The sequence below is a fragment of the Osmerus mordax genome, chromosome 15, assembly GCF_038355195.1.
Source record: "Osmerus mordax isolate fOsmMor3 chromosome 15, fOsmMor3.pri, whole genome shotgun sequence".
In the NCBI taxonomy this organism is placed as follows: Eukaryota; Metazoa; Chordata; class Actinopteri; order Osmeriformes; family Osmeridae; genus Osmerus; species Osmerus mordax.
Window position 1 is genome coordinate 10,886,192 of NC_090064.1, and position 26,822 is coordinate 10,913,013.

The 26,822-nt window shown below is 47.0% G+C and overlaps 1 protein-coding gene across 1 annotated transcript in view; it reads left to right on the forward strand.

Moving 5' to 3' along the window:
- The window catches only part of sema5a (sema domain, seven thrombospondin repeats (type 1 and type 1-like), transmembrane domain (TM) and short cytoplasmic domain, (semaphorin) 5A), a 75,687-nt gene that overhangs the window by 17,568 nt on the left and 31,297 nt on the right, over positions 1–26,822 (forward strand). The window contains 8 exon segments of the mRNA XM_067252216.1: positions 2,497–2,702; positions 9,447–9,546; positions 11,430–11,475; positions 19,354–19,416; positions 21,398–21,496; positions 23,620–23,833; positions 24,955–25,240; positions 26,078–26,213. Coding sequence (XP_067108317.1) covers positions 2,555–2,702; positions 9,447–9,546; positions 11,430–11,475; positions 19,354–19,416; positions 21,398–21,496; positions 23,620–23,833; positions 24,955–25,240; positions 26,078–26,213 — 1,092 coding nt within the window. The 5' untranslated portion in view covers positions 2,497–2,554.

A 26,822-nucleotide genomic window follows, 5' to 3' on the forward strand; every position in this document is an offset into this window, starting at 1 on the left:
TTCAGATCCAAATTTAAATGACTGGGGGGAGGCTAGGGAGTCAGTTGGCTGAGCGGTGAGGGAGTCGGGCTAGTAATCCGAAGGTTGCCAGTTCGATTCCCGGTCATGCCAACTGACGTTGTGTCCTTGGGCAAGGCACTTCACCCTACTTGCCTCGGGGGGGGAATGTCCCTGTACTTACTGTAAGTCGCTCTGGATAAGAGCGTCTGCTAAATGACTAAATGTAAATGACTGTGTCTGTGTACCAGAGTTGTGATGAGAATCTGCCCTCTCCACTCTAAACAGACTTTTGGAAAAGGCAGGTTGTTACTCTCCGACAAATTCTTCTACAAAGCAAAGTCTGGTCTTATTTTACAGACAGTCTGGTCAACCAGAGTGGACAGTGTGTGTGTGTGTGTGTGGGGGGGGGGGGGGGTTTATCTATCACCACAGTGGGTGAGCCCCCACCCTCCAGCTCTCACTCTACTGTATGTTTGAACAGATGGAGTAGTGTTATGCTGCTCACATTTGACTGATGAGCATTTGTGTGTGTGTGTGTGTGTGTGTGTGTGTGTGGAGTGGGAGCAGTGTGTGTGAATACAAAGTCGTTGCTTGTTTCAGAGTCGATTCATTGTGGAGTGTGATGCAGTCATCATGGAGTTCTCCTCAGACACAATCAATAGCAGTGTTAATATGATCCTCTCTCTTTATTTATGAAGGGACACTTCCATTGATTAGCTTACTGACACCACAGACCACCCTCAATGAAGTAAAGTGGATGGCCTGTGTGTGTGTGCATATGTACAGTTGTTTGTGTGTTTACTTTGTGTATGCTTGTTGATTTAGTACATGTACAGTACTGTACTGTGTGTTGACTGTGTGACCACCCTCCCCACTCTACTCTGCGTTATTAATCTGTGTAGCATCATGTCATAGACACAGTAGTACAGTCATTGAGACACTGTGTGTCTGCTTGCTGGAGATGGGCCCCCATATTTATACACGGACTGTGAACACAGTTAGGTGACAGGATTGTTTCGAGCCATGTTTAGTTTGGGAACGCTGTGTGTGGTATGGTGTCCATATCTGGGTAATGGCTTATTATAGTAGATGTTCCTATTGAAACCATGAGGGAGTATTGGTGTGTCTGCATGTCAAAAAGAGAGAGAGAGAGAGAGAGGGAGAGTAATATACAACATAAAGAGAGATTGTTGAGAGAGAGAGAGAGAGAGAGAGAGAGAGAGAGAGAGAGAGAGAGAGAGAGAGAGAGAGAGAGAGAGAGAGAGAGAGAGAGAGAGAGAGAGAGAGAGAGATGTCAGTGTGTGAGACAGAGTGGTGATGATTCACCTTCAGTGTTGATGCAGACTGACAGACTCTCCTCTCTCTGTACCCTCCACCTGATCTCGCCGTCCTGCCCGGGCCTCCGGCACTGCAAACCAAATACCAAAGTTATGAACCTGGGCACACCCCGGCAGCAAACGCCGACCGTGGGGATCTTGGGCTGGTGGTTTGTTGAGCAGGGTGAGGGGTGCTAGTTTGACAGGAGGTCACGGGTGGGGCAGCCAGCAGTGGGAGTACGGTCAGTAGCAGGGGCTCAACTTGACGGCCTTGGCTCCAACCCCTGTCTGCTATGCTGATGTGTGTGTGTGTGTGTGTGCTCAAAATATCCGGTGGGACCATGGTATGCTGCCATTAGGATATCTGTGTGCATGCCTCAGACATAAGTCTCCAACCAACCGATACCATCTAAGCACAGACACACACACACACACACACACAGACTGTCAGCTCAAACAGACTGTCATATAGAATCATGCCAACAATCAATATTCTGTCTACATGCTGATTTCCCATGGCATGTTGCCTCTGTGTGTTTCAGTAGAAAGACTTGGCTGGGAGATAATTACATTCAGGCTTGCAGTTCTCCATGAATGCCTGATAAACGACATACCGATTGTCAGAACAATAACAATACTGAGATAAAACAATAACTCAATGGCCTTCATACAAGGGAGGTAGGCCCCCTTTGGAAACACGAAGACTGTCAGACAGAATAGCAAGGTTGGAGATAAACAGCAGGCGAAACTGTCAACTTCATGAAAGAGCGAGAAGGGTGGGAGAAAAGAATGACATGTGGCGAGTCATGCAGAAGTAAAAGGAGAGGAAGGTTGTGTTAGATGACAGGTGCTTCCCATTACACAGAGAAGAGCTCTCTTTCCATTTGGTGCCTGGGTCCACGCCAAACACATCCAATCGAGTCAGGGAATTCCTGCTTTTATGAGCTCCACGTTTTTCAGTGGCCCCATGAGGACAAGCGCGTGTGACTGTACAGACACGCGCGTGCGCACACACGCATATGTGTGCTGTATGTGTGGGAATGCGGAGACTGGTCTGATTCATGTGCGCGGGGTCAAAGGGGAGAGGTGTGAGGTGGCGGGTGGGTCATCGGGAGGTAGACGGCAGCTGCACCAGCTCAACATGAGCTCTAACCATCTCTCTTTCTCTCTCTCTCTCTAGGTGTGTCTCTCTTGGCCTCTGGCCTGAGGAGGAGTGAGTGAAGCCCACCCCTCCCCCCATGGTACGCCCCCTTACCCAGCATGCACTGCTGCTGCTGCAGTGCATGCTGGTCCTGCGGGCTGGAGGCGTTGCTGGCAGGAGAGGGCCGGTGCTGCTGCCCGAGTCGCCCTGTCACAAAGCAGAACACCCACTCATCTCCCACTCAGGTGGGTGTCCTCTCACACACACACACACACACACACACACGCATCCTCACAAACACAGCTCCATGTCCTCACACACATGCAAGAACACAAGCACATCCTCACAAATACAGGTGTCAGTCATCACACACGCACACATACAGCACACTCTCACACATTTCTGGGCCTCCTCAGTGTTCTGCTGGTGTGGACTGTCTCACTGACTCACCTTCAAGGCACTTTCATGGCATAAACAGACAAACTCCTCCTCTACAGTTTTCATTCCACTTAATTTGAGAGGATTCTGAAGTCTTCCATCATATCCAGAGGCCCTGTAATCAATATCTTGCTTTGAAGTCACTGTTTATTTATTGTATTGACCAGTTAAGCTACAATGTCACTCTGAAAATCTCAAGTCAACAGTAAATCCAAGCCATTCTCTCCACCAGCAAAAAAGCTTCATTCACAGATACCATTCCTCCAACCCCCCCCCCCCCCCCCCCCACCACCACCACCACCTCTACCCCCCTGGAGCTTAAGTCCCCTAATCATATAGCACTCTGTCTGGGATGTAATTGAGTGGAAGGGCAAGGTCACTGCACACACACACACAGACACGCTCATACACTTACACACATGGGTATGTACACACAGGCTCACAGACACACAGACACACACGCACACAATCACACTCACAGTCCTGTTAGATCATGGCTAGTTGGGTTACCCTCTGCAAAGTCTATTGAGCGTGGTGATGTTCACTAACTGGCCGGGTAAGGTCTAACACGCCCTCCACGCTCCAGATGACTGGACTGCACCCCACCAACCGCATCATCTGCAGCCCACTGCTTCTCTTCCTCCACGCTTCATTAGGCTCCACTAGCCAGAGCCTGGTTGGAAGTCCAGGACAGTTAATTAAGTGCAGATAAGACATTTTGGGGACTGATCAGCCATGCATAGTGATCACAGAGTGAGGAGATTACGATAAAACCCAGACTGGAGAGTATGTCTTCAAAATAAAAGTATATTCATTAGATGTACTCGTTCATCATAACAATGTGAACTCAGTTTACCACAGAAAGACAGCTCTCTGGTTTCTCTGAGATATTGTATTCCACAAGTATTGAGGTCCTCACCTCCTTGCCAATGTTTTAATAAGTCAGCTATTATGACGGTGTTAGAGCAGCTGGAGTCTCCCATCTTAGGCGAGCGTAATGTACACTAAGGCCTTGTTATCCGAGCTGTATTCAAAGCTGAGGATTTTCATTACCAGCCAGACTCAGCCTTTTGTCTTGAGATAATGAACACGGAATCCATGAGTCATCGTTTGGATGCCGCCTCTGGACACAGACGAACACACACATGAACAACCACACGAGCATGCACACACACCATCAGGCACACACACATAAAGTATACAAACACAGACATGCACAGGCTCATACAGACACCCCCCCCAACCCACGCATCGTACCGCCATCCACCTGCCTCATCGCCTTAAGGTTGCATTATTGTATTTTTTTGACAAAAATGACTATTTTTGAACAATCCTGTGAATAAATAGCATCTGGACTTGGAGTGAACAGGTGCCCGATGGTGTGTAATACCACTGACACACACAGTGCAACACGGCCAGGCCCCTGCCCCCCTCTCCCCCTTCTCGCCCAGCCTCTCCCCTTAGAAGGCGCTGCCTGTGGCCTGGTCAGGGAAGGGTGTGCCCCACATGAGGCTGAGCCCAGCGAGGGTGGTGGTTTTCAGACTGGGCTGAAATAACTGCTACTATACAGTAGCACCGCGTGTCGTACTGTACTTCGTATTCTACAAAGCACAGACTCCGAGACTCCTGCTGCTTTGTCAGCGTGTCGTCCACATAAGGTTGCTCTTTAGAATAAGTACATGCTCTGTAGCTGCAGAGCGCCCTCAAGTTATAGTCAGGGTAGAATTTATGCCTGTGGAAAAACAATACAACTTATGATTACTTACGAAACCAGTCGACAGTAAAAATGGAACAAACAGGACCTAATCCCTGTATCCAAGATGCTTTTAACGTTGTTGTATCTGAACGAGGAATAGTCAAGTTGTTCAAGGCACAAATCTCCGGAGAGAATTGAAGAAAGTCTATTTAACAGCCATTCCTGTGTGTGTGTGTGTGTGTGTGTGAGTGAGTGTGTTTGTGTGTGTGTGTTTTTCAGTGGTGTTTAACGTGGGTGTGAACACTGTTATCACACAGGCGTGTGAGTGAGAATGAGACAGGAGGTCAGGTCTCCGAGGACCCCGGCCAATCAGGCGCTCTGCTTCTACAGCAGCGAGCAGACCTAAACTTTCATGGTCCCTGACGGACGGCCACATCATTAGAGAGAGGCAGCAGTGAGAGGAGGAGAAAAATAAACAAATGGCCACATCAAAAAGACTGCTATCTGATAACATCTGCTAGATGAGACCGTGGTGCTTTAATTGGTCCTGTGGGGGCTTGTTTTTCATTGCTTCGCTAAGTCAATTGTTAAATGCCTTCGTAAACATCAGCATTTTGTGTGCCTAGTCCTCGGCTCTTTGTCGAGTAACAGTTGACTAATCCAGGAAAGGACTCCTGTCTCCCCAGCTCTGCTTTGTGTTTTAGAATGCATTTCGTTCACCTCCGCCATTAAAGCTCTTCCTGTGTTTTCTCCGGGACGCTTTTATCCCTGGTCCTACACTGCAAACTGAGAACATTAGGTCATCTTGTTAAATGTTTGTCTTTTTCCCTCTTAAACGGTAAAGCTCTTAAGTGCACGTTACATTTAAATATTTTATTGCATACTTATTTGCGGCTTCGGAGTGGCTTGTCTCTCATGGTTCTCTCTCTGCCTTGAGGTCTTTCTCTGCCACAACACTGTAATTTGAGTCACTGGACCAGGACAATAAAATATGCTTTTTTTTTCATTTCTCAAAATAACCCAAAAGGGCACAGCCTTCAAGTCAGGAGAACCTCACCCCATCTAGTCAACATGGTTCCCATTTCACAGCTAGTTTGCCCAGTTGAGCAGGTGTTTATTTTATGAGCACATGACCAAATCATTTCCTCCAATCAACTTGACAGAATAGCTGTCATTCTTACTTTCTCCTTTTTTAACCACAAGGCTACATTTAGACTACAGGCTATACATGTATGCGTGCACACCCTGTGGTACTCTCTATTTAATCCTGAAAGTTCAGTCACCGCTCACAATTGGTACCACATGTTACCATTGTCCCCGCTCTGACTGTACTGTACTATACTGTTCTGCTTTCTTTGAGTACAGTACAGTACAGAGGGATGTGGGCTCCGAAGCCTGGTGTAAATATTTATGTATGCTGTCTTTTTGTGTTTGTGTCAAACTCACAGTGTCGAAACCCTGAAAAAACAACCCAAGCCTGAGTGATGAGGCCAGACAAGGAAGAAAAGCTGTTTCTATTTTAGGGGGGGGGGGGTTAAGGTGGAGTGGTTGAGGTGTGGTGGGGTGTGGGGGGAGGCTTCTGCTGTGTGGGTTTAAACTTGGCACTCTGCCACACACACACACCTAACTCCTTGGTTCTCTCCTCCAAGGGTGTGTGTGTGTGTGTGTGTGTGTGTGTGCGTGTGTGCGTGTGTGTGTGTGTGTGTGTGTGTGTGTAAGCCACCCCTTGCCCCCCCATTGCGCTTTATCCCTGGCCAAGCCCCCCTCACCCAGGCCTCAGTACAAGCATGCTTAGGATTACTCAAGCGCACATGCATTCAAGGCATGAGGGATACGCGATATTAAAAGGCAGGAGAGAGACATGAGGAGAGTGAGACATACTGTACTCAAGAGATACTGTACTCAAACAGTTTTTTCTGAAGCCCATTTATTACATAGTAAAACTGGAACTAGTCTCAATGGTGTTTTTAATGGAGGTTAAAAGGAAGGTTTATTTCAGAGCTGACGGTCTTAAAATCCTTCTTAAATGTTATTTCTCATCCCCCACAATGCCGCCCCTCAACAGAAAAATCTTAAATAAGGACATTCTCAAGTGACTCGTGGAGCCTCCTGTAATTCACAATCCTCCTTTACAGAAACTCTTACTGTTCTACCAAAGCAGCCTTCCAACGGGCCGTTCTCTGTGTTACCAAAGCAGACCGAACGCTCCTCCTGTCCTCCTTATTCAACTCAGGCTGTTTCTCATTAAAGCCACAGAGCCTTGGGAAAGCCATCTGTCCCAGCCATGAATGAATATGACTGCGTCTGAGTCCTTCGTCTCAGTATAGGTGCCATCAATTCTCTCAGTGGGGTTGTCTTCATTTCACTTCACAAAATTTGCCTTACCCCCTGTCATGACCCTGCCTTACCCCTGCCTTATCCCCTGTCATAACCCTGCCTTAGCCCCTGTCATGACCCTTCCTTACCCCTGCCTTATCCCCTGTCATAACCCTGCCTTACTCCTGCGTTATCCCCTGTCATAACCCTGCCTTACCCCCTGTCATAACCCTGCCTTACCCCTGCCTTATCCCCTGCCTTATCCCCTGTCATAACACTGCCTTATCCCCTGTCATAACCCTGCCTTACCCCTGTCATAACCCTGCCTTATCCCCTGTCATAACCCTGCCTTACCCTTGTCATAACCCTGCCTTATCCCCTGTCATAACCCTGCCTTATCCCCTGTCATAACCCTGCCTTATCCCCTGTCATAACCCTTCCTTATCCCCTGTCATAACCCTGCCTTATCCCCTGTCATAACCCTGCCTTATCCCCTGTCATAACCCTGCCTTATCCCCTGTCATAACCCTGACTTATCCCCTGTCATAACCCTGCCTTATCCCCTGTCATAACCCTGCCTTATCACCTGTCATAACCCTGCCTTATCCCCTGTCATAACCCTGCCTTATCCCCTGTCATAACCCTGCCTTATCCCCTGTCATAACCCTGCCTTATCCCCTGTCATAACCCTGCCTTATCCCCTGTCATAACCCTGCCTTATCCACTGTCATAACCCTCAGTCCCCTCCTACCTAGCCCGTGCCCCCCTGCCTATTCCTGTCCCCTCCCTCCTCCCTTCTGCCCCCTCCCTGAGTGCCTCTGTCTCCACACTCCACCACATTTGTATTCTACGGATCCTCTCCCTTCCTTCTCACGAAAAACGAATGCTTCATCAGGCACTGGGGAGGCACATCTAGAAGTCCCTATCTTCTCCATGTAATTGTGGGGGGGGGGGGGGGGGGGGGGTGCAATCAGAGGGGTGAAATTTATCCTGATCCCCCCCCCAATATATTTTTCACCGAGGCTGATGAAAATGAATAAGCTGTGAACCTGGGAGTCTGAATGTTTTTTTTCAAACTTAAAGTTGTTCTTTTGGTTAATCCCTTGAAAGTGAGGATAGGCGAGGAGGAGGAGAGAGAAAGGCCCCGTCAGGCAGGAGAGCTCCTGAGCTGTTCTCTAACGTAGCCACACACTGCAATGATAGTCCTATTTGTTCCATGTTGAAATTGAGCTGCGGGGCCCGGCGCTTCGCTCTGCAGGCGTGCAGTCCCCGTACCTCTACCCTGAAAGCCTGTGTTTGCAGGAGAAAAATCATTGCTCTCTGTAATGCGGTTGGGGGAGCATGTGGTTTGTCATATAAGAAGACTTTCTGACAGCTGGATCTCTCTTTGTTTGACAGTTTGGGTTTGGGGGAGGTGTGTGTTTGGAGGGGGGTGCGGGGGGGGGGGGTCTGACTCAAACTCGGGCCTGCCTGGAAGTTCTCTGACATGTGGGATATATTATGGGAAGACCTTGAACAGAGTAACAAGATATAACCAAACATGCCTGCGAGGTGAAAGCCCTGGAAGTATTAAGGGTTTTAGACTTTCAAAACTGAGCACCATTGAAGTCTCAAATTTGTTTTGTAACTAAAGAGCAGGTATGTGTTGCATAGTAGAGAATATGCATCGGCGTAAAAATTTGCTAGCCTGACCTATCAGATTACTTGAGAGTAAACGTTTCGGGCCTCGTCGCTCAGCAGCCCTAGAGGCTTCCGATTCTATTGGTCAAGGGTTAATAGGTTGGGCGCCATGGCGACAGGCATTTTGAGTGTATGTACAGAAAGTGGATATTTTTAAGGTTAGGGGCAAAGTCATGGCACCGACACCCCCTAGTTCCATCAATCACTGCCGACAACCCTCACATTTTGACATTTAAGCACAGACACGCACTCACACACACACGCGCAATCTCCCAGAACCCCTCTTAAGAAAACACTGTCCTAAGTGTCCTCCTACTCTCACCCACCCTGAGTTGACCAGACACATCAATGGGAGCTACAGAAGTGATTAAGGAAATGGGCCGGAAGGGCACTGCTTGAAAGCGCAGGTGGAGCGTGACATTACCGTGCCCTTCAGATGAGCATTTACCTGCAGACACCCGACGAACACACCTCTCTGAGCAGCTCATCTGAGGACAGGCAACCACGAGGTCACCGCCAGCTGTGTACGTGCGTGTGAGCAGAGTTTTAAGTCAAATTAATTTCTCCAGTCGACACTTGCAGGATCATCCACTCCAAATATCCATGTAACCTCTTCCCCAGGTTAACACCACTGGGAAACACAACAGTACAAGACCAGATTCAATAGGTCTCATGACTATTCAACACGAACAAACATAAAACAACTGAATATTTATAACCCGTTTGGCTTTTATCTAACAGGTCTCTTTCAGCCTCTGTGAATCACTGACTTTGTGACTGATGCCTTACTGTTAGAGACTATCAGAATGCCCCAGTCACTGATTGGCTGACAAGTGTTTTGCTGTCCTCTGATTGGCAGAGATGGAGCCGTGGCTGTTCCGGTTCAAGGCAGAAGGCACGGTGGATTACTCCCAGCTAGCCTTTGACCCAGGACAGAATGAACTGATAGTGGGAGCCAGGTAAGTTTGGACCTCCATCTCTCTTTTTCTCTCTCTCTTTTTCTCTCTCTCTTTGTGTCTCTCTCTCTCTCTCTCTCTCTCTCTCTCTCTCTCTCTCTCTCTCTCTCTCTGACTCTCTCTATCTGACTCTCTGACTCTCTCTCTCTCTCTGACTCTCTCTATCTGACTCTCTGACTCTCTCTCTCTCTGGCTCTCTGACTCTCTCTCTCTCTGACTCTTTGACCCTCTCTCTCTCTCTCTGACTCTCTCCTTGACTCTCTCTCTCTGACTCTCTGACTCTGTCTCTCTCTCTGACTCTTTCTCTCTCTCTTTCTCTCTTTCACACAACTTACACACATTCTCTTTCACTTTCTCCCTTTCGCACACGCTCATCTCTGAGCTTAGAGAGAGAGAGAGAGATTGACCAGAGTTGTTCCCACTTCTGCTAATGGCCCTGGTTGTCAATACAAACTATCCACTTAAAAGAGACAAGCAGAGAAAGCAGGCTGGAGGGACAAGACTGAGAGAGGAGGAGAGAGAGAGAGGAGGAGAGCAGAGCTTTGGGAGTGTCCTAATGCAGCCGGGACAGAGGAGAGAGGAGATGGAGGTAGAGGAGAACCGGGAACACTGACAGATGAGAAGATGATAGAGAAAAAAAACGATCTGAACTGCTTGTGAGTGTTTGTGTGTGTGCACGCATCATCACCTAGTGTCCTCAGCAGTGTTCCTGTCCGCGATCCCTAGTCTTATGATCCTGTCTAGACTGATTGCATTTATGTGGCATTACAGCACTCAGAAATCAGAGTGTCCGGGTGACGCCTCTTGAAATCCTGTTAAATCCAGTTTGCCAGAGCTCACGTATGTAGGGCTGTGGTCTGGGACAGAGTTGTGAGGGGGTGATGGAAGGAAGAGGAGGTCGATAGGAATGTCAATAACATAAAGTGTCTTTGCTGTATGGAGCTCTTTGTGATAGGCACTTTTCAGAAGATAGATCGGCACATTGCACGTGGGTGTGTGTGTCTGTGTGTGTGTGTGTGCGTTGTCGGTCGGTCTGTCTGTCTGTATCGATGTCTGTCGAATGTCATGTGGCCTTCTATCCATGCATTCACTGTGTTGCATGTAACGCGTTCCTCAAATAACCCCCGGTTAGCTCAGGATGTCACTCTGCCCTGAACAGCTCCAGCTGGCCCCATGTGACCAGCCCCCTCACACTGAAGAGATTATATATGAGCCAGGGATGCTGTTTCGATGAGTTCTGGAACTTCCTCAGAAATCTGAACCAGTGTTTCAGAAGTATTTCAGACAAGGTCCCCGCAGTTCATTACAGTGATGAATCACTGTCAGGCACTATCAGATGTTTGCCCCAAATCCATGTCTTGCTTAAGAATTAGAAAATAGTCACCTGAATCAAAGATGTACTGTTGAGATATGTCTGTCAGATATTGCATGATTAAGACTTTAAGTCTAGTCTTAAGATCTGTATTTCCATAGTAGATCTTCAGGTTTCATGTTCTACTCCACAATTCTTGAGGCCAGACTGATACAAGGGCACCTTGGAGAGTATAGATGTTTATGGTGATGTATGCTAACGTGTTGTATCTGAAAGGTTTGTTGTATCTGAAAGGTTTTCAAAGTCATCAGATAGGACGTCTGCTGTTTGTTAAGTATTGGAACCTAATATATGTACTTGGGGGTTCAGGTTGCAGCTGCCTTGAAGGGTAAGAAAACATGAAAGAACAGAAGATGGAAAGAAAATGACAAAAGTGGAGTCCAAATGAGCCAGAAACAGCTCCTGGCCACACTGCTCATCTGTTCACTTATCATCTTTTCAAGCTCGTCCTTTTACAGAAAATGTTCCCATCAACACCCTTATATCTCCTCTCTTTCTCTTCCCTCTCTTTCAGAAATCACCTCTTCAGGCTCAATTTGGAAGACCTCACCTTGATACAGGTGAGTCTTTAGCTGTCAATCTCTCCTCCACTCATTCCCATTCCTTACCTCCACTATCCTCGCTGTCTTTTTCTCCTCATCTCCCTCTCTCGCTCTCCTTCCTCACCTTCATCTCCCACAAGCTCTCTCTCGCTCTCCCTACCCCACTGCCCATCTCTTATCTCTTCTGACCTCGGTGTGTCGGAATCACACTGTTTGTAGGAAGTGAAGCCACAGTCAGGTGCTGCAAGATCTGTCTGCAGATGCAGCAATAACAGAAACACTGTAACAGCACCGAGAGCATAAACTCCTTCCCAAACACCTTACACAGCACCCGTCACAGGGCACCGTGACAACACAGCCCTTGACTCAAACCTTCCTAGTAAAAGAAGTTTATTGTTACAATTACTCGCATCATGACACTCACTAATCTGATGCTAAAAGCAACAAAGTGCATGTGTGTCATCACCTGTTATTATCAATGCAGGTTGGCAGAGGATTGGGAATTGGCTACCCTTGCCCAACCAATTATTTGTGAAAATAGTGAAATTGTTGAGTGTTAGCTTCATTATTACCTACGAGGCTGGCTTCCCGCCGCAATGTTCTGTAACAGCCAAGAGTAATCAGAATCAGAATCAGAATGGGTTTTATTCGCCATGAAAGTTAGCACAGATAAGGAATTTGCTTTGGCAGGAAGGTGCAAACATTAAACATATAGGAATCTAAAATTTAAATATGAGGACTAACTATACTAAGGGTACATAACAAGCAAACTAAGGGTACATAACTAGCAATGGAATTAAATTAAAATAAACTATACAATAAAATATAAAATAAAATGGAAGTTGCAGTAATTTACAATATAAAAATAAAAATATTACAAAACATAATAAGCCCTATGGACTAGCGCTGTCGCCTGAGAGGTAGGGTACGCAGCAAACAGCTAGCCGCAGCCAGCATTAATGCATGATCCTATGTTCGGCCAGCCTTAGTAAAAGTGCATGTGACATTCCCCTTGGCTGTGTTTGACATTCGTCTGGTCCACTGCCCCTGGTATTTCTCTGCGGTTATTTTATTTCACAGGCTATTTACACCTCTAGTTCCTAGTTCATCCAGGGGAGAAGAAGACAATCGTGTCTTATCTGCAACTTAACACTGAATCAAATCAAGAGCCTTGAACTGGAACATTCTATAAGCTGGATTGTGATGGAGCAGATCCACGCTAGTGAATATGTACACACAGAAAACTGTGTTAAACCTGTCCTTGGACTCCTCTCATCTAGAATTAGCACAATATATATTAGTGTAAGATGGTACAATATATATATTCGTTATTTTTTCCTCCTCTCGCTCCATCCTTTCTCTTTTGTCACTTTAAGGCATACAGGAGCGACAGTTATGCAGCATTGGCTCCTTGCTTCTTCTTTTTGTTCGTCCATGAATGTGTGTACATCCTCCCCGTGAAGCCAAGCATCTTGCAGCCCAGTGAGTAACCAGGCAAACACTGACACCTTGGGGGGTTTGTCTTGAGCTCTTTCCTGGAGAGAAGCAGCGAGCTCCTCTTTGATAGCTGGGACAAGACCTGTTCGACACAGGCAGTCGATACCATAGAAGACCAGATAAGAGAGCCAAAACAAGGGTGAGAGAGGGAAAAGAGAGGGAGAAGGAGGGAGCGGAGGAGGGTAAAAGGAGGGGGTAAGGGAGGGAGTGGGGGTACTGAAGATTGAGGAGAAAGAGAGAGAAGAAAAAGATTGATTGTCGGGAGGAAGAAGATGCCAACATTAAGGGATGTGTAAGAGAGATGAAATGAAGGAATAAATGAAAGGAGAGGGAGACCCCCATAGAGAGAAACTGAGCTCCATGGGGAGTCTCTCTTTTGTCTGGGTTTAGCGGGACAGAGCAGGTTATTAAAAGATCTCGTCCTCTCATCCCCCTCATCCAATCACCCCATTCTCTTTTTTTCTCCTCATCCCTCGCTCCACTACCGCCGTAGAATCGGAGGCTAGATTCTTCTGTTCAAGTCAACCCCCCAGGACCTAGCCCCCCACTCTGGGGAGAATAGGTCCTGGTAATCTCTAAGACGGCCACTCGCCAATTGAACCTGTCCCCGGGCCCTGGGCTTCCGCCCTGCTTTGCATCTCACAGGGCTGGGGCCTGGTACCATGGAGCTGAATCCTAGCTCCAGGGACTGGGATGGTAAAGAGTCTGTCCACAATGGTACCACTTGTTTCTTCTTCCCCTTTCCTGTCACTTATCCTCTCATCCTCTCTTCTCATTTCCAATGTAGATGGGGGTGGTGTGCGTGCGTGTGTGTGGTGGTGAGGGGGGAGTAATTACAGTGAGAGGTGGTTGCTATCGGAATTGTTTTATGTTTTTCATTTTCTTCTTGTTTTCCTTTCTTAAACTCCCATGCCATTACTGCTCAGCTCCAATTAAGAGCATCACTCACAAATCAAGCTGGTTTGGAGTGGGACTACTTTTCTCTTGTTTCCTTTTTTTAAATCTGTGAAAGAACAGTGTGAACAAAGGCAGTTTAAGTCTTTACAGGCACCCAGATTAGGTTGAGGTTTTTTTCCAGGCTGCCTAGATGTTGAAAAGAGAAGCTTTTACTCAAGGAATCATTCCCCACAGCGTGAAAAACCTACAAACCACACCCACGCACACATCTCAACCGTACCCCCCTGCCGTTACACCACACGGCTCGGTCGGAGCACGCCCTTCGGGCTGTGATTTATTTCGTATCACACGCAGGGTTAGCATAAATAACAGATGATAAAAGAAAGTGTTTGTGTGGTTTGTTTTCGATGAGGCTGAGTGCTGAAAGCTCTTCTGGTCCTGTACAAGGCTGAACTAATAAACGAGTGTGGGGGTTATAATTACCATATGATCGATGCCTCTGCTCAGTCCCGTATTCTCATAATACATAAAACATTTATGCAAGCGGCATAACAGCCCACCAAGGTCACGCAGAGAGAAATCAAATGGATCTGGCTTTTTGTACACTCTCAATCATACATTTTATTTGAAAGTGGCCAGACTGAAACCTGGAGAGTCTAGTGGAATCTTGACATTGTTGTGGAACTTGGAGAGGGAGCAGTTGGGCTCGTAGCGGCAGCTAAATGCCCTCAGTCTATCCTGGGCTATAGCGGATATCATGTTCAGCCCCAGAGATCGATGCAGGCTAAGCCCTGGTATCATAATCTCCACGGTAGATTCCCCTGCAAGACTGCCAGTAATGAAAACATTTGGAAAAAACTGTAGAACAAGAAAAGATGAAGGTCTCTGTAAGAGGAGGAGATGAAGTTTTAACCGCCCCTGAACTCTTATTGGCGTCTTTCAGTGCGTCTCTTCTCCGGATTTCGCACCGATTGTTCTACTCCAGACATTGCCATAGACCCGAGATATAGGATTGTGTCTGTGAAAATGTTTACAGCTCACAAATAGAAGACAATGTGAGAATGTTCAAGAGGATTTGGAAGTGAAAAGTAAAAGTGCAGTTTCAATGGTATCCTGTGGAGTCAGAACTTCAAGGACAGATGAAGTCACTCTCTACAAGAGGAAGTGAATTGTGAGAGACTTGGCTGAGACTTGGCTGTGTCGGTACCTCAGCGTTGCTTGGCTGCATCAACATTTTTAAAGGAGCTCTCTCTCCTTACAACACGTCTTCGTAGAGATGCATTTAGATAACTATCTACATATAGCTGTTCCGCCTGTGCCCAGTCGGCTTCACCCCCACCTCTTTGCTCTCTCACCCTCTCATTCCCAATCCTTATCACCCCCACTCCTTCACCCCTTTACTCCCCTAAAACGTATGTCACCTCCCTCCACCCCCTTGCCAACCCGCAGTCAGCGGAATCATCCTTGGCACAGGCACAGTCAGACTCCCATGAGCCTTTGCACACCATACCCACTGTGGCGTGAGACATTGATTAATTGTCTCCCGGCTATTTGCATTGTGTTCACATCCCATTGTGTTGCTGTGCGTGATAAATGATCACCTGGGCTTGGCGTCTGGCATTGCTTCCCGTCACCCTGTGAGCCCGCTCTGTGGTTTATAGAGCTCCTCGCGAAAAAACACCCTGCTTATAGATCCATCATCATGGAGCCGTTTCCTCTGACACAGGAAGTGGGAATCGGACTACAAAGACAGGCTTGATGGTTCGACGGGGGCTTTTGATCATAGTATCTGGAGCTTATTGTTGAAAGTGGTGGCTATAAGCCTCAGTGTTTGTGTTGAATGGGACTGCAGAGGCTGATATAACTGTTTACCCCTCCTGGTAACAACAAGTTACTGTCACAGGGTTTCGGACTTAACACCCGTCAATGCGGACAGCTGTGCTATGGTGTTTAGATGGATCTTGCACCCCGTGTCATTTGTCTCCACAGGGCTGTGATTTTGTGTGCGGCAGATAGACCAGACAGGAAGTAATCAGGCTTGGTGCACAAGCTCCCGGACCCATTCTATTCTACTCTGTTCCATTAGCTTGTCTCTGACAATTAAGCTCTGTCAGAGAGACAATTACCCTCCGCTAATCAGTGGCTAACGAAACACCGCCGCTAATACCGGAAGCAGTAGTTAATTCAGTTAGTGAATGGGAATAACAGGGCTATTTAAATGCATAGAATAAGGAGTTTGTTTGGACTGGGGACACACTGAGGTCCCACTTGATTGCAAGATGTAGATCATCAAAGGCCTTGGGAGATTAACCAAATGGCATGCCTGTCCACAGGGGTTGGTAGCATGGATGGACCATTGTTTCTGTCATGTATTTCATGTGTCTGTGTCTTATCCTGGTGTGAGGTTCCTGTTTATGGGGATTTTGATTGACACGTGGGCTGTTTCCCCTTATCAGAAATGACTGGAAACAGACACAGATTTAGAAAGTGACACAGACTTAATTTCGTGTCGAAAGCTTTCAGCGCCTTGCGCCACCAGACATCAGTGTGAATTTGAAACGTCGAAGAGCACTTCAAAAGGTAATGCCAGTTATTCAGGGAAGATGACATTGGTCGGTAGCCTAATCTGTCCCTCTGTTTCTGCAAAATCAGATAGGGAAAAATGCCCCTGTATCGTCTTCTAAGCAAGCCTCTCACTAGACAGTGTTTTCTAACCCTCCTTATACAACATATTCCCTGTCATTTCTGTGGACAACAATGTTTTTGAATGCTCCAGTCTCAGCCCCCTGCCCACTCTTCTCCCTCACTCTCTGTGAACCCTCTCTGTCTCTGCCTCCGTCTGCCTCCGTCTGCCTCCGTCTGCCTCCGTCTGCCTCCGTCTGCCTCTGTCCTTTTGCCCTCCTTGTTATTCTCTCTCTCCCCTCCGCTCTCTTCCTGCCCACACTCTCTCCGTTCCCCTCCGTCTCTCTCCTGACCACCACCACCCCCCACCCCCCTCGCGTTGGCTTGACAATAGCCCCTCAGTGGGTACACACACTAGCTTACACAATGGATCATCTCTGGGATTCCAGGAAAAGTCAGACCCAGTGGAGAGAGCGTGGACACATGGAACACTCACACTTCAAGATTCTATTCAAATCTGTCTGTGCTGTACATGAGCAGAACTTGTCAAAGGTTTTCTATGAATGTCTTTATAACCTGATCCCTGAGGAACCACCCCCACCCTTCCCCAAGGACATTTTTGGAAAATGTCAGCACATCATGGACATAACATTTAAATTTAGCACCCATTCATCCTAGAAGTACATTGAGACTGACAGTTAATGTTAAATTGGTCTTTTAATGTGTTTTAATGACACTGATGGCTTTGGAAGGCGTTGAAATGACTAAGTTAGCTTAGTATTCTGCTCCATTTGACATCCTGCTAGCTGTTAGAGACTATGGCTTTTACTGGTAAATGATGCTAGCATTTAACAGCCTACGAGATTATGAATATCCACTCAATATCTTCTGCATCTGGAACAATCATTTCTCTTTCGAACAATGTTACGCATTATAGCAATAAGCTCATGCGGCTGAATGGTGGCATGATTTATCTCGCACCCTTGCAAACGCAATTCTTTGAATTGATGACATTTATAGCACTGTTCATTTCACATAATTTACAGTTGTGGCTGTACCACTGGGAGCGGGGTGATTTTTTCCAGGTGCTCTAACCTGGTTTGTCCCCCTGTGTGTTGAGCGAGCTCACACACACTTCTCCAGCAGGGCAGGCAGGCATGCTGAGGGGGTGGGGGGCTGGCTGTGTCTTCAGGCTGTGCTCGCAGTGACGGGTCCCGAAAATAGCCAGCTTTGCCCTGGAATGTTAACTGGCACCCTGACAGACAGAAAAATAGGGGCAGGGGTGTGTGGCGAGGGTGGGGGTGGAGGGGTCGCAATGGGAGAAAGACAGAAAGCTGATGGTGGTTGCCCACCCCTGCCATCCAACCTCTCTGTGCCAGTACAGTAGATTGCAGCCATAGGCGATACCCCCCATCTCTTCCTCTCATGCACTTACTGTATGTGTGTGTTTGTGTGTGTGCCTCTGTGACTGTTGTTTCATTGTGTGCATATGTGTGTGTGTGCTTGTGCCAATGTGTACAGTCTGTGTGTGTTGGTGTGTGTGCTTGCGTGAATGTTTGATAGCACTATTTTCTGCCCCTCCTCAGGGCCATTGAGACTGATTTAAGGAAGCCTCATAAAGCAGACTAAACAGTCTCTCTATGCCTTCTCTCAAAGGAAATGAAGGGAACTTTCTCCTGAGCGCTGAAGGGGATTTAACTTACTTTGTCTGCTGAGAAACACCATTGACTTAGAATTGATATTGAATGTTGGGTTTTTCAGAGATTCAGAACGCTGTGTTCACTGCTCAGCCATTTTTAAGCTATTAGTTTAATAAGTCATTGTTGCCAAATAGAAGCCTCTTGAAATTACTCACATTTAAATAGTCAAAGTTTTATATTTTTAATTTGTTGCGACAAAAACATGTACCATGGGAAGTTACAGTGAAGTAGCACATGGTAGTAGACCGTTCCATGCTGTAGACATTTAGAGGTTACTGTGCAGTAGCACATACACTTACAGTGGACTGGGTTCTGGAAATGAGAGAGAGAGAGGGACTCTGGCTTTGAGCCACCAACCTGGTGATGAACAACAAACTTCCATCATTGAGCTCCTCTGGAGGTGGAGTTGAAATAAACAGCGACGATTGAAGTGTACTCGGTTCTGCCGGTTCTGCTCTTTTCGGAGGACAGCTCCAGCGTTGCAGTATCTCCTAATTCTTCTCAGGCAGCAAAAATAAAAAAGCATCCCTCCCTGTCCCTCCATGTAAGCAGCTCTGTGCTCGCCTTTCATGTCTAAAGATCCTTAATTTTCCCTCATATGAATCACTTTGGAATTCAGCTCTGTGCTTGCCTCATGTCTAGAACCCTGGTTGAGGCGCTCCTTAATTGGCTTCTGTATCCAAATTTAGCTTGACTTGTAGACCAACGCATCTGTATAATCATTCAGACAGTGTCTTCACTTTGGTCCAGTTCATTTAGCTTCTATGTCAATTCATCCAACCTCAAGCGAATGAATGGAATGAAACATAATAGTCAAGACTACCACTGACAACTGATGTGACAAAACAGCGCTTTCTTTCTCTCTCTCGTCGCGTTTCAGTCGGTCCTCCGGCACGTTGATGTTTGCACCCCCCCTCCTTCAAGCGAAGCGTTAAAGGTTACAGTATGTGTAGGACAAACAACACTGTTAGCTGCCGTTGCTCTTTCAGTGTCTTATTGCTTGGTGCAATCTGTGAGATTGAGGGTTTCGAATCTGGCTTCCTTCTGTTTGTGACGCTGGTTTCATTGTGTGTCTAATGGTCTTCTCTCCTTCTCCTCCATCCCTCCCTTTATTTTCCCCACTGTCTTGCTTTCCTTTTCTCTCTCGTTCTCCCTCTATCTTTCTGTCTCTCTCTGTCAGGAGGCAGAGTGGCACTGTGATGAGTTCACCAAGGGAGCCTGCTTCAGCCGGGGCAAGTCTGAGGTAGGTAAAGAGGCCTAAGAAAACAAATACCAACGTAAGACTCCCTGTACGCACAACACACTGCGTACAAAACTGTGTGCAACTCTCAACTCGCCAAACTCAAATCCCTAGATGTTATCTATACGTGATTAATAGAACAGGTAGGATTGAGGTTTTCTAAGGAATGATCCCTTGGTAAAGAAGTAGTCCTGCCTCCACCTTTGTTGTTTTCCTGCACCCCTTTCTCAACCACACAGCTGCCTTATAAAGGAACCTGACCCTTCTTTGAACTGCAAGGGCCAAGGTGGACATTTGGGCTTGTGGTTGGAGAGCATGTGTGTGTGGACCTCTCTGTTATGGTCCCCATGAAAAAGGTGGTTAGAGCTCCATAATAGGCGGGCTGGCCGATGGATGATTGTCATTGTGAATTACAGGCTGAAGCTACCTTAGTCCTGGGGAGTTGGACCAGGCAATTGGGGTGGAAACTGTTTTTGTAGGCCGTTCTCCACAGAGGATCGGCTAGTCTGATGCACGCTAAGAATAACATTTAAAGCCTTCATTATTCTCTCTCTCTCCCTCTCTCTCACTCTTTCTATTTCTCACACACTCTCTTTCTCCCTTTCCCTCTCTCTCGCTCTCTCTCTCGTTCTTTCCCAGAAGACAAACTCTGGGTGTTTTATTACGTAGCTCAGCACACAGCAATAACACTGTTCCTTAACTTATTTCACAGAAACACTGTCCTCGGCCCTGAGCGAATTTACAAGCGATTGTGTTCTTTAATGCAGCCGTCTGCCTTTCCTACTGCCTTTAATTTATTTCCCAATGGAAAAGAAACGAGGGGCTAAATTGGCATGACTAGACTGGATTGGTTCTTCTCTTCGGTTAAAATGTGCTAGCCATGCATAACATCAACCACACATTACTGTGCGATTCCGGAATATTTGTCCGGAATATTTGTCAGGAAGTTTCCATAAACTGTGTCAACATTGACGAAAGGACACATTAAATCTGCCTTTATTTACTGACTAAATAAACATGACGCTGAGCTGACTTACACTCACACCACCAGACACGAGGACAAATGGAACACACATGGAACAGCCACACACACACTCACAAACTGTGCTTAGCACAGGGAAATGAATCGTTTTACGAGTTAACCTCCATCTTGATAGGGGGAAATAAAACTGGCCCCCTGACGGGGCCCAGCAACACCCCTAAATCGGCCGTGAGACAAGAGAAAGGCGGAGAAGAAGGAAGGCAAGAGAGAAGGTTGAAGAGAGAGAGAGAAAGAGGACTGAAGCACCTCAAGTGGCCCAGACAAAGGCTGATTTAATGGGCCCTAAATCTCAATGAGGGCCCCTCACCAGTACAAGTGCTGGATCACAGTCTGAAGAGAACTTATGAGAGCTTTACGACCCCAGCCAGTCCAAAAACCAAACACGGCACTCAGACACGACAACTAAACAGCTTCTATTTCTGATGGAGAACATCTACCGTCTGCCGATAATAGTGTTTGGAAACACACAGAAATCTTGTTGTTCCACTGCTGGGATCGTTCAATCAATTTGGCACGTTTATTTGTTTCTTTTTTTTTCTTTTCTTTTACAAATCGATTTGTCGAGGGTCCTGGATGTGAGTAGCCGTGGTAACAACTAACAACCAAGGCCACAGCAGTGTTGATGTTCCCCTCTCTGTTTCTGTCCCTGCATGTGTTCCTCCAAGATGTGACAGCTCTAACATTACCACCAGTATTGGCACTATCAGTAGCTCTGATTTCCATCTCCTTGTCAAGCTTCCCTGCTGGGGACAGGTGCTGTTAGATAGCTGAATGGAGATAAATGCCAGTTTTCTAACTATTATCCTTCTATCTCTATCTCTATCTCTTTGTCTGTCTCTCACACACGCTCAACCTACCTCTTTCTTTATCTCTCTTTCTCTTTCGTTCTTTCTTTCTTTATTCTGCCTGTCATGCTCGCTCTTTCTTGTTCTGTGTAAACAGGAGGAGTGCCAGAACTACATTCGCGTGCTCCTGGTGAACGGAAACAGGCTGTTCACCTGCGGCACCAATGCCTTCACACCGATCTGCACCAACCGCACGGTGAGAACCCACAACACTCACACTCATTCCCTTGCACTCACACTCACTCACACACCCACACTTACACTTGCTGACACGCTGATGGACTCACCAAAGGACTGAGTCAGAACACCGAACACTGAGCTCAGTAGCTCAGCAAGTCTGCCCCTCCGCCCCACCCCCATACTCCCCCATGGCCCCCGTTCTGCAGACATAAGCTGAGGGAGGATAATTCATGGTGTGTGTTTGTGTTGCCGGGTGTGGGGGGGTGGGTTCTGCAGAGCCAGCTTGTGATGCCGGTGAGCTCACCTTTGTAGCGATATTTGTTTTTCTCAAAAGGCACGGAATTCAAAGGTCACTACCTCATAAGAACTGTTTATCTCCGCGGAAATACATATAGTTTAAATGTCAAGACATTATTATGGGGAGTGCTTCATCAGTCTTGTCACATTTACGCTGTGGCGGGGTGGGGGTTGGGGGTTAATCTGAAATTTTCCCTCCCTGTAACAACAGCCCACACTGGGGTGTGTCGCTCCCTGTCAGCAGAGATGTATGAGCTAATAACAAGAGGAATGGCCCTTTAATTACCTAGCCACTATCCCAACAGGCAGGTGCTTCGAATAGACTACATCATTTGAGGGCTTTCTAATTAAAGTCTTGAATGCAGTTTAAAATTTTGTCCTATGACTGCATAAGGTTCCATGTCCATTGCGTTAATGATGATGACGAGGATGATGATGATGATAATGACAATAGAGAGAATGAAGAAGATGGTGATGACAATGTTCAGCCTTTCTGGTCCGTCTGTCCTTGATAGCGCGGGTTCCGTCTGAAAAAACACAGGAAAAGCAAGTTGAACAAGGTTGGCCAATCCGCCCAGGTGCACAGCGGCCATCCCGGCTCACCAGCGGCCACGCTGGCCTCTGAGACGCGTCTTCCTGTCAGGTGGCTATCAGGGGTCTCAGATCCAGACACAGCTGCTGTGCTGCCCACAGAGAGACGCTTTCACGCCCTGAACTTAGTATGCTGCACGCTCATCCTGGCCTGTCTAGTCCCTCTCCTCTCCAGCTTCTCATAATGGAACCCGAATGATCCTAAACACAGACGCCTCGGAACCGCAGAATGACTTCTGTCAATACCGTCCTTTCATCCCGGGCCAGACAGAGACAAGGCCACTCTGTTGGGTTCTGAACGGAGCGGAGGTAGCTCCGCCGAACGGAACCATTGATCCACTTCGACCCGTTGTGAAGAACTCTGGGCTTCGGTAGCCAGTATCTCAGTTTACTCATTCAATACACCAGACGGATGCGTGCCTTTAGGAGAAGAGGGTTGCTTAGGAAACCTCAAATAAGGATCCGAATGGAAACGATTAATTTATAATGGGGTTGATCAAACTAGGAAGTAGAGAGGCATTCTCACATTCACTAACCTGGAAACTGCTTCAGAGTGTGTTGAGAAGGATTCTGACTGTGAGGCCACTCATGACTGATAGTCTTGACAGTGTTATGGTGTAAAGGTTAATGATGAGTTCAAATCGATACACTTCAAATATGGTGCCGGATCTGCTTCAAGATTTTAATTGAGAGAAAAAACTTTAGTACTTTTGTATGTTCTCAAAATACTGTATTCCCAAATGTTCTGCTCATACTTCATGAGTTATAATTACATTTTGGCCCGAATATACGCATTACAGTTCTGGAACATATTCCCAACTGTCTTAGTTTATGTCGCGTGTTGTTGTTTTTTTGTCATCGGGAACAAGTGTACAGTCCGTCTGCCAAGTAGTCCGGCTGTAAAGTATTTATAAAAGCAGCGAGCTGCATTTGGACCCTCTTCTGAGGGACCCAGGCTTAGCGTCAAGCCTCCAATGAAAACAGAGAAGCCCAGCACTCTGATGTGGGTTGATAATGGTTTAGCCAGGGGAACAGATGGACTGGAGTCCACTACAGCGGTTCTATTGGAAGTGCTTGAGTTGTGTGTGTGTGTGTGTGTGTGTGTGTATGTGGTGTGCATGTGTGTGTGCGTACATGGATATGTGAGATCTGTATATGTATTGTTCTCCCTCCCTGATTTCGTCCTTCCATCCCGTCTCTCCTTATCCTTACCCCACCTTCTTCCTTCCCTCCGCCCCTCCCTTCCTCCAGCTCACGAACCTGACAGAGATTCACGACCAGATCAGTGGCATGGCTCGCTGTCCCTACAACCCGCTCCACAACTCCACGGCGCTCATCACCTCCAGCGGCGAGCTGTACGCCGCCACTGCCATGGACTTCTCAGGGCGCGACCCCGCCATCTACCGCAGTCTGGGAGGCCTGCCGCCCCTACGCACCGCCCAGTACAACTCCAAATGGCTCAACGGTGGGCGTGGATTTCTATGTTGGGGAGGGACAATGGAGTACAGGGGTCATGGGAGTTTTTGGGGAAGACAAAGTTTTGGTTTGTCTGCTTTATGTTGAAAGAAATGAGAAGCCTGCCAAACTGTGTATACGGTCTGTCTATGTGACAGTGGTTATAAATTAGCGAAGGTTTGTGAAAAAGGGTAAAGTAAAGAAAATAATGACTGTCCAAGCTGTCTCCAAGGGATGTTTCAATTCTCCTGTGTACAGTTAAGTCAGGTTCAAAATAGCAAATAGTTTCCTCACTTTCAGACCTCAGTCCCATTTCAAAAAGTACCTGGAAGATGCGTGCTTATTGAATTTCAAGCTTTAATCGTTCAGACTCCAGGAGCAGGTCACTCACTATCTTGTCACTGACAGGTTTGATCTGATTCACATTAAAGCAAAAAATGGAAAACATAAATGAAAAGTCACCACATACTCATACTGCCCCACCTCTGAGAAAAGGTTTAATAACTAATTTTATGGCAAATTGATTTTTTTCCCTCCTCTCCTCCTGTGAAGTTGTACAAAAGAGCAGAGGGGTGAGAGAATGGGGAGAAAAAAAAACAACTTTAATTTAAAAGTGAATTAAATCCCTGTCAGAGAAAATAGACGTGCACAGTTTAAGTTCTATCATGTCATACATAAAAATGAACACTTTCACGGTGACGACCCTGTGCTGTTCCTAGCTTAAGATGAGGGGAGTTTCATTGCCGTAGGCCCGTTTGTCACTTTCCTCACGCCAACCTTTACGTTTTGAGAATGAATAATGGCTTTTCCTATTAAAGCACAAAGCCATTAATATAAATGGCACCAGTTATTAATACTGGTCACCTGCTGGTGCCCCTAACACTCACCCCCATGGGCTCCAAGTCAATCAGTCATTGCTCATTGTCTTATCCCCCCCCTCCATCCTCTCTCCCCCTTGGTCTTTCTTTCCTCCCTCTCTTTTTCACTCTCTCTCTCCCTCCCTCTGTCTCTCTCTTCGCCTCTAACCTCCCCTCTCTTTCAATCACTTTCTCCACATATCTCTCCCTACATATCCCTCCTTCTCTTCCCCTCCCTCCCTTCCCCTCCTCCCTATATCTTTCCCCGTCGCAGAGCCCAACTTTGTGTCATCCTATGACATCGGTAACTTCACCTACTTCTTCTTCCGAGAGAACGCCGTGGAGCACGACTGCGGCAGGACGGTGTTCTCTCGCGCCGGCCGCGTCTGCAAGAATGACATCGGGGGGCGCTTCCTGCTGGAGGACACGTGGACCACCTTCATGAAGGCCCGGCTCAACTGCTCCAGGCCTGGGGAGATCCCCTTCAACTACAACGAGCTGCAGGGGACCTTCTACCTGCCCGAGCTGGAGCTGCTCTACGGGATCTTCACCACCAACGTGTGAGTGGCAGACGCATGCTCTGTACTGGACACACACACACACATGCTCTGTACTGGACACACACACACACGCTCTGTACTGGACACACACACACACACATGCTCTGTACTGGACACACACACACACATGCTCTGTACTGGACACAACACACACGCTCTGTACTGGACACACACACACACACATGCTTTGTACTGGACACACACACACACAGCACAAGTACAAATACACAAATGCATGCATACAAGCAAATATATACACAAACAGCATATGGACTTGCATGCACACATATATACTGTATATATACTGTATATATACTGTGCACACAAACACACGAAGTTCACTCTCACACGCTGTAGTCTAAAATGTATTATTCTTTAACAAACACCATTTTAAGCCCACATGCACAAGAAATGCCCACACAAAAAAAAAACATCGTCAGTGGTTCTACATTGTTGTTAATATATTGGAACACAAGTGCCCTCAGGCTGTCCGGTTGTAACAAGGAGAAGCATTACATGACCATTCCCACTAGTTAAGCTTCAACCTCAAGTGTTTCAAATCAATCCTCTCATCTGTTCTTTTGTTCTCTGCGTAGAGGAGAAACATCTTTGATCAAGCCAAATACAGATGATGGTTAAGAAGGATGAGCTTTGTGATGCAGCCCAGTTCTAGATGTATAACACTTTTACCACTATCATTCATAGTGCAATGTCTGTGTGTATCAAAATATGATACAGATATATTTGCTCTTGTTTGGTGTTTCTACTATAATGTACAGTACGCTCCTCCACTCAGTTTAGTTCATGTTATCTCTCTCTCTTTATTTCACCTTCCAGGAACAGCATTGCTGCCTCAGCTGTCTGTGCCTTCAACCTCAGTGCCGTCACGCAGGTGTTCAGCGGCCCCTTCAAGTACCAGGAGAACTCCCGCTCCGCCTGGCTGCCCTACCCCAACCCCAACCCTGACTTCCAGGTAATAGCCCTACCCCAACCCTGACTTCCAGGTAATAGCCCTACCCCAACCCTGACTTCCAGGTAATAGCCCTACCCCAACCCTGACTTCCAGGTAATAGCCCGACCCCAACCCTGACTTCCAGGTAATAGCCCGACCCCAACCCTGACAGTGTGACCATGTCAATTGAAAGTAATCCAAAGGTGACAATATTTGCAGACGGACAATGGGTTTTATATAGGCATTGTTACCCAGTGTTTTCTGTGACAGATGTTACCTGATGTGACTCTCCTGGCCAGTTACCTCAGGCTGTAATGACCTGGAGGATTTATAGCTGCTGTTTTCCTCCGGGCTAGCCTAAAGTAAACATGCAAGGCTAGGTTTTATCACCTCAACACTGGGTAATCAACCATACCACACAAAACAGTGTGTGTGTGTCTGCAAATGTGTACGGTTGTGTGTGTGTGCTTACATGCATGAATGAGCTGCTGAGCAGATTCCCAGCACACTGTCTCCTCTCATTAACCCTCCCTGTCCCTCCGCCACCTCTCAGACAGATTCATAATGACCTCTCGTTATTAAGCCCGGCGACGGGGCATTGAACAGTGGTACAATCAGGCCCTTCGAGGG